Below are 15,353 nucleotides of genomic sequence, written 5' to 3'. Positions count from 1 at the left end.
TTGTCAGTGATGCATATCCAAATGACTATTGCTCATCGGTTGGCCAGGGTGATGATTGCTTGCCGGCTATCTGCAGGATCATAAGGCATAGGTGCAGAAGTAGGCCATTCAGCCCAACAAACTGCTCCACCGTTCAGAGGGATGATGGCTGATCTGACAATCCTCAACTCCACTCTTCTGCCTTTCCTCATAACCCTGGATTTCCTTACTGATTAAATTCTGTTTATCTCAGCCACGAAAATACTTAATGACCCATTACAGCCCTCTGCAGTAAAGAATTCCACGGTTTCATATTTTTAGCAAACCAGGGTTAAGGAAACCCCAAAGCCTTTTATTCATCTATATGGAGCAAGAGAAAGGGTTGGCCCACTCAAGGACAAAGGAGGAGAGTTGTGTGTGGAGTCAGAGAAAATGGTCGAGATTCTTAATGAATACCTTGCATTGGTATTCACCAAGGAGAGGGACATGATGGATGTTATGGCTTGGGATAGATGTTTGATTACTCTAGGTCAAGTCGGCATAAGGAGGGAGGATGTGTTGGGTATTCTAAAAGATATTAAGGGAGACAGGTCCCCATGTCCAAATGGGATCTATCCCAGGTTACTGAGGGAAGCGAGAGAGGAAATAGCTGGGGCCTTAACAAGCATCCTTGAACAAGGGTGAGGTTGCGGAGGACTGGTGATTTGCTAATGTTGTCCCTTTGTTTAAGAAGGGTAGAAGGGATAATCTAGATAATTATAGACCGGTGAGCCTGATGTCAACGGTAGGGAAGCTGTTGGAGAAGCTACTGAGGGATAAGATCTATTTACATTTGGAAGAAAATAGGCTTATCAATGATATGCAACATAGTTTTATGCGGGGAAGGTCATGTCTTACCAACTTAATAGAATTCTTTGAGCAAGTGACAAAGTTGATTATGAGGGAAGGGCTTTAGATGAGGGAATGGACTTCAGTAAGGCGTTTGATAAGGTTCCCCATGATAGGCTGATGGAGAAAGTGAAGTTGCATGGGGTCCAGGGTATACTAACTAGATGGATAGAGAACTGGCTGGACAGCAGGAAACAGAGAGTAATAGTGGAAGAGAGTTTCTCAAAATGAAGAACTATAACCAGTGGTGTTCCACATGGATCTGTGTTGGGACCACTGTTGTTTGGGATCTGGAGGAAGGTATAGGTGGTCTGATTAGCAAGTTTGCAGGGGACACTAAAATTGGTGGAGTACAGATAGTGAAGGGGTCTGTCAGGGAATGCAACAGAATATAGATAGATTGGAGAGTTGAGCAGAGAAATGGCAGATAGAGTTCAATCCGGGCAAATCTGAGGTGATGCATTTTGGAAGATCCAATTCAAGAGTGAACTATATGGTAAGTGGAAAAGCCCTTGGGGAGAATTGATGTACAGAGGCATGCTTTCCTTCATCAGATGGGGTATTGAGTAACAGATTTGGCAGGTCATGTGACAGTTGTACAGGACTTTGGTTCGGCCACATTTGGAATACTGTGTACAGTTATGGTCGCCCCATTAGCAAAAGGGTATGGATGCTTTGGAGAGGGTGCGGAGGGAGTTCACCAGGATGTTGCCTGGTTTGGAGGGCATTAGCTATGAAGTGGGGTTGAGTAGATTAGGATTATTTTCATTAGAAAGATGGAGGTTGAGGGAGGACCTGATCAAGGTCTACAAAATCTTGAGAGGTATAGACAGAGTGGGTAGCAAGAAGCATTCTCCCAGGGTGGGGGACTCAATTAATCGGGGGGTCACGAGTTCAAGGTGAGAGGGGGGCAAGTTTAAGGGAGATATGCTTGAAACATCCTTTGCACAGAGGGTGCCTGGAACATGTTGCCAGAGGAGATGGTAGAGGAGGGCATGATAACGTCATTTCAGATGTATCCAGACAGATACAAAAATGTGCAGGAAGCAGAAGGATATAGATCCTTAGAAAAAAGGCAATTGGTTTCGATAGAGGATCTGGATCGGCACACGCTTGGAGAGCCGAAGGGCCTGTTTCAGTGCTGTAAGCCTCAGGGAAAGAATTCCGCATCATCTCTGTCCTGATGTGATCGCTTATTCTGTGATTATCCCCTATGGTCCTCGTCTCTCCCACAAGGAGAAACAACTTTTCCTCATCAATCCTGTTAAGTCACCTAAGAATCTTGTATCGACACTGATGCCAAGACTGATCCTGTCTCTGCGTATCTACATCCTTGTACTTTTAAAGTTATCGACCAGCGATGAGGGGCAGGAATCCTGGTCTGATTCTCCTTGACATTGTCTGAGCTGTCGTGAGCTGAACTACATGCCTCAAAGTACCCCAAGCACATAGACCCAACCTCAGACCATTTTGACTCGAAATAGTCCAGAACCACAAGTCTGATAGAATAAGAAACAAAAACAGAAATTGCTGGAAAAACTCAGCAGGTCTGGCAGCATCGGTGGAGAGGAATCAAAGTTACCGCGTTGGGCCTGGCCCTTGCTCAGAACTGTTTCTGCTCCTGTTCTTGTTTCTCATCTCCATCCATCCATCCGCAGTCCTTTCATCCCTTTTTATTTATGATAGAATAAGGACGCTTTGGGACAAGATGTGAAGGTGAATGATGAAGGGTGATGAAAAGTGGGATCTGGTCAGGATCTGGAATGTTGTGGAGGCAGATACAATTCCAAAAGAGAAGATAACAAAAAAAGGTGAAGATAAATATGGAGATAATTAAATATTGCAGGAACTTTGCAGGAAATAAAAACTTGCAGGAAGGCAGGGGAAAGACAAGGGAGTAGGACTGGATGAGGTACTCTTGCAGAGAGCCTGCAGGAGACACAGGGCTGAATGACCTCTTTTTGTGCTGTAATGTTACTTTGATGATAATGTAGAACCTGAGCTACATGCTTTCATGGTATTTCTAATTTTGTATTTTCTCCAGTATTAATAAATAATCTGTACCATATTACAAAGGATTTGTCACCAAACGTTCGTTACCATTAAAAACATGTTTTCTCTTGTGTTATCATGTTCTCATAATTACCTGGACTACACCTCCTCCAACCCCATGACCTGCAAAAACTCCATCCTGTTTTCCCAATGTCTCCATCTTTGTTGCATCTGCTCTGACAAGGAGACATTCCACTCCCTAGCATCCCAGGTGTCCACCTATTTTAAACAACGTGCGTTTCCCCTCAGTGTCATCCAGGCAGCCCTTCACTGCACGTCTTCCATTCCCCGCACCACTGCTCTAAACCCTCCCCCCTCCAAACATGATAAAGATAAGGTCGCCCTTGTACACCCCACTAGTCTACACATCCAATGTATCATCCTCGAACATTTCCACCAACTCCAACTAGACCCCACCACCAAGAACATCTTCCCCTCCCCTCCCCACCCCTCTCTGCCTTCCGCAAGGACCATTCCCTTCGCTATTCCTTAGTTCGCTCCACACTCCCCACCAACCCCGCCCTGAACACCCAGGTACCTCCCCCTGCAACTGTAAAAGACGCAAAACCTGCCAGCACGGCACCCCCCTCCCCCGCCCCTCCACCTCCATCCAGGACCCCAAACAGTCCTTCCAAGGGAGACATTGAGTTCTCCAAATTCAAATAACTTTCCATCCCATTCCCCGACTCCCTTTGTAGCTGCGCACCCCCCCCATTCCTCCAACTGACCCCTGACCCTTCCTCCCAGCCAGATTCATTTCTCCCATTGACCAAACAGATCATAACCACCACCTGCATTCACCTATCACTACCTTGCCACTCCACCCCTCTCTTCACCCATAACCCTTTCCCACCCCTTTATCTGCAGCTCCCCCTAACCCAACCTTCATTCCTGAAGATGGGTTATGCCCCAAATGTTGACTTCTCTACCTCTGAAGCTGCCTGGCTTGCTGTGTTCATCCAGCCCCCTGCTTGTCTACCTAAATGCACAAAGTTCTGGCAGTTAAAATGCACAAAGTTCTGGCAGTTGACTCTTCATTTTTTTTATTTCCATGTCTCCAGTGTCCAAGCAAAACTTTTGGGGGCTTTCAGTCAACCAAGGAGTTTCCTGATGACGTTGTGTTATTTGCTCGTAACCATCCCTTGATGTACAATCCCATCAACCCCATTGGCCATAGACCGATCCTGGTGAAAACCAATGTTGATTACAGCTTCACTCAGATAGTGGTGGATAGAGTGGATGCAGGTGATGGGCGCTATGACGTCATGTTTATTGGAACAGGTAGAGTTATCTTTTGATTTACCAGCTACAAGCCGCGTCTAAAAAGCCCATCTTGTTTGTATTGAGCTGCTGCATTCCTCCAACTTAGCTCTTCGCTTTGGATTCTTAGATATCGGGACTGTTTTGAAAGTCATCTCAGTGCCAAAGGAAAGTTGGCAGAACATGGAAGAGCTTCTTCTTGAAGAACTGCAAGTATTCCAGGTAAGACATGGAATAATGAGCACCAATGTTTTTTGTTCCTGTATCTGGACCCTCACACGCAAGTATACAGTAAGGAAAGAGGCCACACTCAGTCTATTGTACCAATGGCAACTCTTAGAAGGAGCTATCCAGTTAATTCAGTGCCCCTTGTATCTCTGCAAATTTTCCCTCAAGTAGTTATCCATTTCTCTTTTGAAAGTTATTGTAAGATCTGTGCCCCTTTGAAACAGAACATTTCCAATCATAGCAACTTGCTGTCTAAAATAACTTACCCTAATTGTGTCTCTTTCCGATTACTTGGAATCTCTACTCTTTCTTGTTACTTGCCACTGGAAACAGTTTTTCATTATTTTCTCTGTCCTAACCTTGGAACAGCCCTATAAACATTGCCCCATTAACTACTGTCGCTGGAAGACCTCATATACTTAATTTCTTCATCAAGTAGGAAAAGAAAATACAGCTCATTGTGCTATAACACATACTTTGTCAACGCAAATTCGCTGTAACGCGATTGACCAATTAGGGATGCCGTTCCCAAAGCACAAATGTTTAAACTGTGTATTGGCTGTAATGTAATTACAAAACCAACACTTTAAGCACCGTTTCTAAAGCATGGTTTCTCTATAATGCGGGATTGCACAAGAATGCAATCATTGCGCTACAGAAGAACTGACTATGCTGACAAACATACTGTGAACATTGGCATTATTATCCTGAAATTAAACATGGTCCATGATCATAGAATCCCTACAGTGAGGAAGCAGGCCATTCAGCCCATCAAGTCCACACTGACCCTCTGAAGGGCATCACAACCAGACCCGCCCTACAACCCCATATTTTCCATGGCTAATCCATGTAGCCCACACATCTCTGGACATAATGGGCAATTTAGCATGACCAATCCTGCACACTTTTGGACTGTGGGAGGAATCCAGAGCACCTGGAGGAAACCCACGGAGACACTGGGAGAATGTGCAAACTCCACATAGTCACCTGAGGCTGGGATCGAACCCTGGTCCCTGGCGCTGAGACGCAGCCATGGTGCCACCCCATTTCCTACTTGGGGCAGCTATGGATAGAGTGAATGATAGTCTGAAACTGAAACTGCAATTTGACAAGTTGATGGGATGTAGATCTGTGCTTTCAGAGATAGGTGTACAAGTGTTGATGAACTGCCATTTGAAGAGAGATTATCACTACTCTTGTTGATTTGAACATGTTCCATAAGGTACTGTTTTGGTGGGTGAGTAGGCAAGTCCTTCACAGTAGCCTCAGGCAGTGCAGGAATTAACCCTGTGCTGTTGGCATTAGTCTATATTACAAATCAGCTGTTCAGCTAACTGAGCTAACCAACCCCTCTTTGGAGCTTTGCATTTACTTAAGAAACAGTTGGATAATTCTTAACATTTCCAGGCTATTTTTTTAAGCTTTCATGGTCATACTCTGGACGTTTCCACTCCAAATACAGCTTCCTATGTTTGACCCAAATATCCTCCACAACTTTCCTAAAGGAATATATTTAATATTCTGGAGTTGAAAGATAATCTCACCGCCGAAGTGGGTTTTGAGGAATTACATATCCTTTAAAGTCATGCACTAACTTCACTGGTCTCTTCTGTTGCAGGACTCTGCACCTATAACCAGTATGCAACTCTCATCAAAAAGAGTAAGTAAAGTACCTTTATTTTGAGAGTGTGAGCCCTCAAAGAAGTTTCTCTCAATTGGCAAGAAACATAATGTGAGGAGTGGGCATGAAATTGTCTGAGCGGTTTGAGGTGAAGCTGGAGCCAATTGGAACCCTGATCCTTGCTGTGCAAAGATTCTGGACTTCAAACATCTATTAGAATTCCAGTCAATGTCCCTACAACTTGGACAAAATCTAACCCAGGAAGCCATTGGAGGCGATATTCTCCTTGCAACTGAGTAAAGATGAGTTGAATCTTCATGATGTATGTGGGTTTGTCACTGTAGATCACAGGAGAAAGTGAGGACTGCAGGTGCATAAGCCCTTCATCAAGAATGAGGGGCTGATGAAGGGCTTATCCGCGAAACTTCGACTCTCCTGCTCCTCGGATGCTGCCTGACCTGCTGTGCTTTTCCAGCGTCACAGTTTTTGACACTGTAGATCACAGTGCATGAAATTGAGTACGGCTTAATCTGCATTGTGCTGTTGTGCGTTAGTTGACAAGAGAAATTGGCAGAATTCGTCAGACTGGTGGAATAACTTCTGCTTTTAATTGCACTGCAATTGATTACGCCATATGGTTTTGGCTGTGATTGGCCCCTCATGGAATGTGATTTTGTTTTGTGATATCAGCACAGGACAGATGGTTAGATCTGACGGTGTTTGCTGTCATAGGTCATGTCAATTGAACGGCCGATCAACCATGTCATCAAGCAATCATGGAGACCTAGCTATGGCCAATGTAGAGAGAAAAATTACTCAGGGCCAAATAATGTGCCACAGCATGGAGAACAGAATAGTAACTGTGCAAATTAGATATGTTAAAATTATGAGGGCAATAAGATTTCCACCAAAGATAATGTTTAACCAACAGTGACTTCCACCCCCCCCCCCCCCCCCACTGCCATGTTTGCCACCACTTCTGCCCCCACCAATGCCACTCACCTGCATTCTGATCATGACTCCACCCCCATTCCCCCCACCGTCACACCCACTCCAGTTACTGGCTCCGTCTCCACTCCCAGCTCCACACCCTCACCAGATCCGAGCTCCCAGCCCTTCCGAGTTTTCACCATCCCTCCAGACCTTCCCCTCACTGAGGACGAACGATCAGTCCTCAGCAAAGGACTCACCTTCATCCCCCTCCGTCCACGCATCAATGAATTTAATACACGCCGTGACGTCGAACACGTCTTCTGCTGCCTCCGCCTCCGAGCTTACTTTCACAATCAGGACTCCCATCCACCTTCCAAGGACCCCTTCGCCCACTTCCAACACACTGCATCCACCTGGACACCCCGCACTGGCCTATTACCCGCCCTCGACCTCTTCATTTCCAACTGCCGCTGGGACAATAGCCGCCTCAACCTGTCTACCCCCCTCCCCCACTCCAACCTCTCACCCTCACAACGCGCAGCCCTCCAATCCCTCTGCTCCAATCCCGACCTCACCATCAAGCCAGCAGATAAAGGGGGCGCAGTGGTAGTCTGGCGCACTGACCTCTACACCGCTGAAGCCAAACGCCAATTCGAGGACACCTCTTCCTACCGCCCCCTCGACCATGACCCCACCCCCCATCACCAAACCATCATCTCCCAAACCATACAGAACCTCATCACCTCAGGAGATCCCCCACCCACAGCTTCCAACCTCATAGTCCGGGAACCCCGCACTGCCCGGTTCTACCTCCTTCCCAAGATCCACAATTCTGACCGCCCTGGCCGACCCATTGTCTCAGCATGCTCTTGCCCCACTGAACTCATCTCTACCTATCTCGACACTGTCCTATCCCCCCTAGTCCAGGAACTCCCCACATACGTTCGAGACACCACCCACGCCCTCCACCTCCTCCAAGACTTCCGTTTCCCTGGCCCCCAACGCCTTATCTTCACCATGGATATCCAATCCCTCTACACCTCCATCCGCCATGACCAGGGCCTCCAAGCCCTCCGTTTCTTCCTTTCCCGACGTCCCCAACAGTACCCTTCCACCGACACTCTCATTCGTTTGGCCGAACTGGTCCTCACCCTTAACAATTTCTCTTTCGAATCCTCCCACTTCCTCCAGACCAAAGGGGTAGCCGTGGGCACACGTATGGGCCTCAGCTATGCCTGTCTCTTTGTTGGCTACGTAGAACAGTCGATCTTCCGTAATTACACTGGCACAACTCCCCACCTCTTCCTCCCCTACATTGATGACTGCATTGGCGCCACCTCGTGCTCCCACGAGGAGGTTGAGCAATTCATCAACTTCACCAACACATTCCACCCTGACCTTAAATTTACCTGGACCATCTCTGACACCTCCCTCCCCTTCCTGGACCTCTCCATCTCCATTAATGACGACCGACTTGACACCGACATTTTTTACAAACCCACCGACTCCCACAGCTACCTGGATTACATCTCTTCCCACCCTACCACCTGCAAAAATGCCATTCCGTATTCCCAATTCCTCCGCCTCCGCCGTATCTGCTCCCAGGAGGACCAGTTCCACCACAGAACACACCAGATGACCTCCTTCTTTAGAGGCCGCAATTTCCCTTCCCACGTGGTTAAAGATGCCCTTCAGCGCATCTTGTCCACATCCCGCACCTCCGCCCTCAGACCCAACCCCTCCAACCGTAACAAGAACAGAACGCCCCTGGTCCTTACCTTCCACCCTACCTACCTTCGCATAAACCAAATCATCTGCCGACATTTCCGCCACCTCCAAAAATACCCCACCACCAGGGATATATTTCCCTCCCCATCCCTTTCCGCCTTCCGCAAAGACCGTTCCCTCCGTGACTACCTGGTCAGGTCCACACCCCCCTTCAACCCACCTTCCCATCCTGGCACCTTCCCCTGCCACTGCAGGAATTGCAAAACCTGCGCCCACACCTCCTCCCTCATCTCCATCCAAGGCCCTAAAGGAGCCTTCCACATCCATCAAAGTTTAACCTGCACATCCACCAATGTCATTTATTGTATCCGTTGCTCCCGATGCGGTCTCCTCTACGTTGGGGAGACTGGACGCCTCCTAGTGGAGTGCTTTAGGGAACATCTCCGGGACACCCGCACCAATCAACCACACCGCCCTGTGGCCCAACATTTCAACTCCCCCTCCCACTCTGCTGAGGACATGGAGGTCCTGGGCCTCCTTCACCGTCACTCCCTCACCACCAGACGCCTGGAGGAAGAATGCCTCATCTTTCACCTTGGAATACTTCAACTCCAGGGCATCAATGTGGACTTCAACAGTTTCCTCATTTCCCCTCCCCCCACCTCCCCCTAGTTCCAAACTTCCAGCTCAGCACTGTCCCCATGACTTGTCCTACCTGCCTATCTTCTTTTCCACCTATCCACTCCATCCTCCTCCCTAACCTATCACCTTCATCCCCTCCCCCACTCACCCATTGTACTCTATGCTACTTTCTCCCCACCCCCACCCTCCTCTCACTTATTTCTCCATGCTTCAGGCTCTCTGCCTGTATTCCTGATTGGCTTTTGCCCGAAATGTCGATTTTACTGCTCCTCAGATGCTGCCTGAACTGCTGTGCTCTTCCAGCACCACTAATCCAGAATCTGGTTTCCAGCATCTGCAGTCATTGTTTTTACCCAATAGTGTTTTTAGTCTTTTGTTGTAGCAAGCACCTTAATACATAAATCTGTGTCATCCGTTCAGTCATTAATTGGAATTTTGAATTCATTTATCAGTTTGTACAGAGAACATTAACAAGTGCCTGAATGGAATGTTGACGTTTATTTCTCAGGAACTAATTATTTCTGAGCTGCAAGAAACTTGATAATACCTAATTTGGCTGAAATCATTGCAGGGAAAGTCTAATTTTTGTTTCTGCTGTAATTTCTTCACAGAAATGTTATGAAATTATCAGGATCATTTGTAATTGAAGATAAGTTGTTCTCGTCCCTTAATCTCCATGCGTGCCTGCCATCTTGTGTATGTTTTGTTTTTAAACAGCAACAACTATACATTGGCTCAGACACCGCCATCTCCCAGCTGCCTTTACAACACTGTAGCATCTATGGGAAAGCGTGTGCCGAGTGCTGCCTGGCCCGAGATCCCTACTGTGCCTGGGATGGAAACAGCTGCACCAGATACCTGGCAAACACCAAAAGGTAAAGGGACAGAGAGGGAGGATCTTGTCAAAACGTAGAAGATAGGAGCAGGAGTAGGCCATTCGGCCCTTCCAGCCGACTCCACCATTCAATATAATCATGGTTGATCATCCAACTCGGTGTATACCCTTTATTTCCTTTAGCTCTGAGAACAATATCTAACGCCTTCAATGTTTTGGCTTTCTGTGCCAGATGATTCCATGGCCATTGTGGGTCACCATATTATCACAAGGCACTTAGTGAAATACTCCCCCCATCCTGGTGTTATCGTCCATAAAGACATCACATCGCATTATCCAGCTTAAAATTATTTCAAGGTGGCTTCTGAGTTGGGTGGCTGAGCCAAAAAACGGTGTAATTCTTTTTGAAAAGGTCAGACACCAACCTGGAGCAGAAGAGGAACCGGAGGGTCTGATTGGATGATTGAGCTTGTCATCCATCTCGTGGTGAAACGTTTCTCGACCTTGATCCCACGCTTATCCCTTGCTGGTTTGAACCTGTTCCTAACGTCAGGGATGAGCAATGTTGAAGTTTATGGTTCTCCATCCTTTTAAAGCTCTGGGATTTGGACTGGTGGTTCTCTCAGTCTAGGTATGGGTTCAGGTAAAAGTGGATAGATGGGCTTGCATGTGCGAGGTGGTGCCATAATGGTTAGCATCACCACACTAGTGATCCAAACTAGCAAGGCGAACAAGGGCAAGACTTATACAGTTAGTGGTAAGGGCCTGGGGAGTGTTGTCAAACAATGAGACCTAAGGGTTCTGGTACATAGTTCTTTGAAATTTGTGACACAGGTAGACAGGATGGTTAAGAAGGCATTTAGCATGCTTGCTTTCATTGCACAGACCATTGAGCATAGGAGTTGGGATGTCAAGTTGTGGGTCCACAGGATGTTAGTGACACCATTTTTGGAGTACTGTGTACAGTTCTGATTACCCTGCTTTCGGAAGGGGATTATTAAATTCGGGTGCAAACGAGATTTACCAGGATGTTGTCTGCAATTGAGGGTTCAAGTTATAAGGAGAGGCTGGACAGCCTGGGACTTTTTTTTTCCCCTGGAGCGTAGGAGGTTGAGGGGTGCCTTTTAAAGAGGTTTGTAAAATCTTGAGGGACATACGTGTATGGAATGAGCTGCCAGAGGAAGTGGTGAAGGCTGGTACAATTGCCAACACTTTAATGGCATTTGGATGGGTATATGAATAGGAAGGGTTTGGAGGGATATTGGCCGGGTGCTGGTAGGTGGGGCTAGATTGGGTTGGGATATCTGGTTGGCTTGGACGGGTTGGACCGAAGGGTCTGTTTCAATGCTGTGCATCTCTATGACTCTGTGACTGTAGATAAGGTGAATAGCGAATGTCTTTTCTCTGGAATAGGGGTGTTCAAAACTAGAGAGGCATATTTTTGAGGTAAGAGAGAGAAATTTAAAAGGGACCTGAGGGACAATGTTTTCACACAGAGGCTGGATTAGTATGTGGAATTAACTGGGCAGAGGGAATGGTAAATATTTGAAGGACATTTTGACAGGTGCATCGATAGGAAGGATATTAGAGGGATATGGGTCAAACGTGGGCAAACTACTTTATTTTTGGGAAACTTGGTCAGCATTGATGTGTTGGACCGAAGGATCTGTTTCTGTGCTGTTTGACTTTATGATCATGATTTACAAACAGACGCAAAAAAAGGGACCTGATCACAAACCATGTGTTGTGTTGGGAAAATATATTCCCTAATGAAATGACTGGGTTTACCTCTGTTATTGATGCAGGTTTGATGCTGGAGCCTGATATCAAAGTTAAACTGCACAATTTAAGTGCAGCATTGAGGGAGCCCATTGTGTGAGGCTCCACTGTTTGATGGTGGAAGTGTTTTTTTTTAAGACCCCATGGCATGAGCGAGTTTTGAGAAGATTTGTAGCTCAGGTTGATGTTCTGGATGTACGTTTATTCACTGAGCTGGAAGGTTCGTTTTCAGACCTTTCGTCACCGTATACGGTAACATCATCAGTGAGCCTCCGGTGAAGCTTCCTTAGATACCTAGTATGGTGACGAAACATCTGAAAATGATCCTTCCAGCTCAGCGAGCAAACTTACATCCAGAATCCCCGGGCGTTTTTGGAAGAAGTGAAGGAGGTTGGTCTGGCCACAATTCCCACTGCTCCCTTTACAACCAACGCTGAGGTAATTGATTATGCATTAAGTTGTTGTTTGTGGGTTCATGTGGGAAAACTGGCTTCTCCATTTTCCGATGTAGCCATCACTGCACCTCAGAACATAATGGATTATGTGAGTAGCTTTGAAATGCAACAGGCCAAGCCTTCCTAATATTTGTGTACCTTTGCAGGCGGTTTCGACGTCAAGATGTGAGGAATGGAGACCCCAATACGCTCTGTTCAGGAGGTACATGTAATCATTTTGTTCCACATTGGGGATCAACATTTTGTTGGGATTTCTCCCGAGCTAACTAATATTTATCCCTCAATTGACATTGTTAAACCATTAATATTTGGACACATACATGAATGGAATAGGAATGGTGGGATATGGATTAAACACAGGCAGATGGGGCTAGATCAATTGTTAAAACTGGACGGCATGGACAGGTTGGGCCTAAGGACATGATGTATGACTTTATATGAACATACTGATGTTTGCTGTGTGTGAATTGACTGCTACTTTTGTGTGTCACAACAATGTATCTAATGAGGTTGCAAAGATGCCATATTAATTCAAACCTTTGTGTGTGAATCTACAACAGTTCACTCTTACATGTTTAGAAGAGAGAGTTTTAGATTTTTTCAGACATTGGAATCACTTTTGGGAAAGATGAGCTTCACCTGAGCAGAAAAGGAACTGAATCTCCTGGTCGAGAGAGTAAATAGTGCATTGGCGTTGGGTTTAAACTTGTAAGACAGGGGGCTGGTTTGACTAATGGGCCTAGTTTTGCAATCAGCCCCAGAGATGCAAAACAGAGAAGATGTGGAACAGGGGAAAGGAAATGATGGAAGGCTTCAGGATGATGTGAAATTTGAAAGGGTTCAGAAAAGATTTACAAGGATCTTGACAGAGTTGAAAGATTTGAGTTATACAGAGAGGCTGAATAGGCTGAGGCTGAGGGGTGACGTTATAGAGGTTTATTAAATTATGAGGGGCAGGTTAGGATAAACAGCCAAGGTCCTTTCCCTGGGATGGGTGAGTCCAAAACTAGAGGGCATAGGTTCAAGGTGAGAGGGGAAAGATTTAAAAAGTACCCAAGGGGCAGCTTTTTCATGCAGAGGGTGGCACGTGGATGGAACGAGCTGCCAAAGGAATTGGTGGACGCTGGTACAATTACACCATTTAAACACAGTGGCTCAGTGGTTAGCACTGCTGCCTCACAGCACCAGGGACCCAGGTTCAGTTCCAGCCACGGGCGACTCTCTATGTGGAGTTTGCATATTCTCCCTGTGTCTGCATGGGTTTCCTCTTGGTTCTCTGGTTTCCTCCCACAATCCAAAGATGTGCAGGTTAGGTGAATTAGCCATATTAAATTGCCCGTAGTGTTAGGTGCATTAGTCAGAGGGAAGTGGGTCTGTGCGCGTTACTCTTCAGAGGGTCAGTGTGAACTGGTTGGGCCGAAGAGCCTTTTTCCACACTGTAGGGAATCTAATCATCATGTGCAGGTTGGGTGAATTGGCCATGCTAAATTGCCCATAGTGTTAGTTGCATTAGTCAGGGGTAAATGTAGGGAAATGAGTCTGGGTGGGTTACTCTTCGGAGGGTTGGTGTGGAATTGTTGAGCCGAAGGGCCTGTTTCCACATTGTAGGGAATCTAAACTAAAAAAAAAGGCAATTGAACGGGTATATGAACAGCAAGGGTTTAGAGGGATATAACTGTAAAACAATCATGACCTTGTAGCATTATTCTTGAGCAAGTAAAACTATGCAGAGTTCAATTATTTAAAGAACAATGATAGATTGATGTGAAACTGTGAGGTTGACTAAGAAGGGAAGATTACTTGTTATGCCTTTCACAACCTCAGGATGAGGTACTTTACAGATAATGAAGTGTCTTTTTATTTTGAAGAGTAGCCCTGTGTGCATTGGAGCCTCCTGACCAGCAACAAGATGGTGACCTGATAATTTACTTGAAGGAAGAAAGTTGGTCAAGCCAATAGGAAGACCTCCCTTTCTCTTCAAACTCTGCCAAGGGATTATTTTAGCTTTCATCTGACTGGGTCTTGGTTTGATGTTAAATCTGAGTGATGACAGCTCTGACAGTGCAGCCCTCCCTCAGTATCGCACTGAAACGTCAGTCTGAATTAAGTGCACTAGTTTCAGGACCAGTAGGTTTACTGATATAACAACAATTTCAGCACTTTGTGTGAGTGGCTTTGAGATTTTTTTTTTGAATGATTGGAAAAGTTATCAGGTGAAATTACTTTGCGTGAAGAGTTATGACAAAGTAGAGCCATAAACCATCATTGAGACGGAAGCCGTTGTGTATTCTTCAGAGAGCAGTTAGTTTAATATGTAATCTCATGGGAGAGCTAGGCAGCAGTATTGGTGCTGAAGTTCCCTAGCAACTGACCATCATTAATGTAATGGACCAAGTAGTCTTTCTCTGTGCTATTGAATTTTACAGATTTTTGGGCCAATTGCTGGCAAATGGGGCTAGATGTTTTTTAGGATATCTGGTCGGCAAGGACAAGTTGGAATCGAAGGGTCTGTTTCCATGCTGTACAACTCTATGACTCTAAAACTCTTATGTTGACAGTAAACAAAGAAATTATCATTTTCCAATTGGCAAGAAAGCGATGGGTAGAATTAAGTTGTATATATGTAAGTGCACAGAATACAGTGAACAGTTCAGGTGAAAGCCATCCTTTTGAACAGGTCTTTTCTGAAGAGATCCCAATGATCCAAAATCTGCATCCTTCCCACTGCACCATCTCCTCAGCCACTGATTTATCTGCCCTACCTTCTCATTCCTACTCTCACTAGCATGTGGCACCATCTAAAGATCATTACCTTTTGAAGTTCTGCTCTTTAACCTTCTATCTAATTTCCTATATTCAATCTTCAATGCCTCTCAACCCTTTCCCTCATTATGTCATTCTTCCGGCTTCACACTCTCCCCTTTGACAATGTGCTGCTGACCCAGGCACCAGG

At 45.9% G+C, this 15,353-nt stretch overlaps 1 protein-coding gene across 4 annotated transcripts in view; it reads left to right on the top strand.

Moving 5' to 3' along the window:
• sema3b (sema domain, immunoglobulin domain (Ig), short basic domain, secreted, (semaphorin) 3B) overlaps positions 1–15,353 on the top strand; it is a 378,357-nt gene that overhangs the window by 350,811 nt on the left and 12,193 nt on the right. For all 4 annotated transcript variants that reach the window (XM_087994087.1, XM_087994085.1, XM_087994086.1 and 1 more), the window contains exons 12-16: positions 3,981–4,200; positions 4,310–4,401; positions 6,026–6,067; positions 10,049–10,206; positions 12,547–12,602. In XM_087994087.1, coding sequence (XP_087850213.1) covers positions 3,981–4,200; positions 4,310–4,401; positions 6,026–6,067; positions 10,049–10,206; positions 12,547–12,602 — 568 coding nt within the window. The remainder of the gene's footprint in view (positions 1–3,980; positions 4,201–4,309; positions 4,402–6,025; positions 6,068–10,048; positions 10,207–12,546; positions 12,603–15,353) is intronic.

The sequence above is a fragment of the Chiloscyllium plagiosum genome, unplaced genomic scaffold (assembly GCF_037043375.1).
Source record: "Chiloscyllium plagiosum isolate Xiang-an unplaced genomic scaffold, Cpla_swu_hap1 HiC_scaffold_14, whole genome shotgun sequence".
Taxonomy (NCBI): domain Eukaryota; kingdom Metazoa; phylum Chordata; class Chondrichthyes; order Orectolobiformes; family Hemiscylliidae; genus Chiloscyllium; species Chiloscyllium plagiosum.
This window is presented reverse-complemented; position numbering and strand designations above follow the sequence as displayed.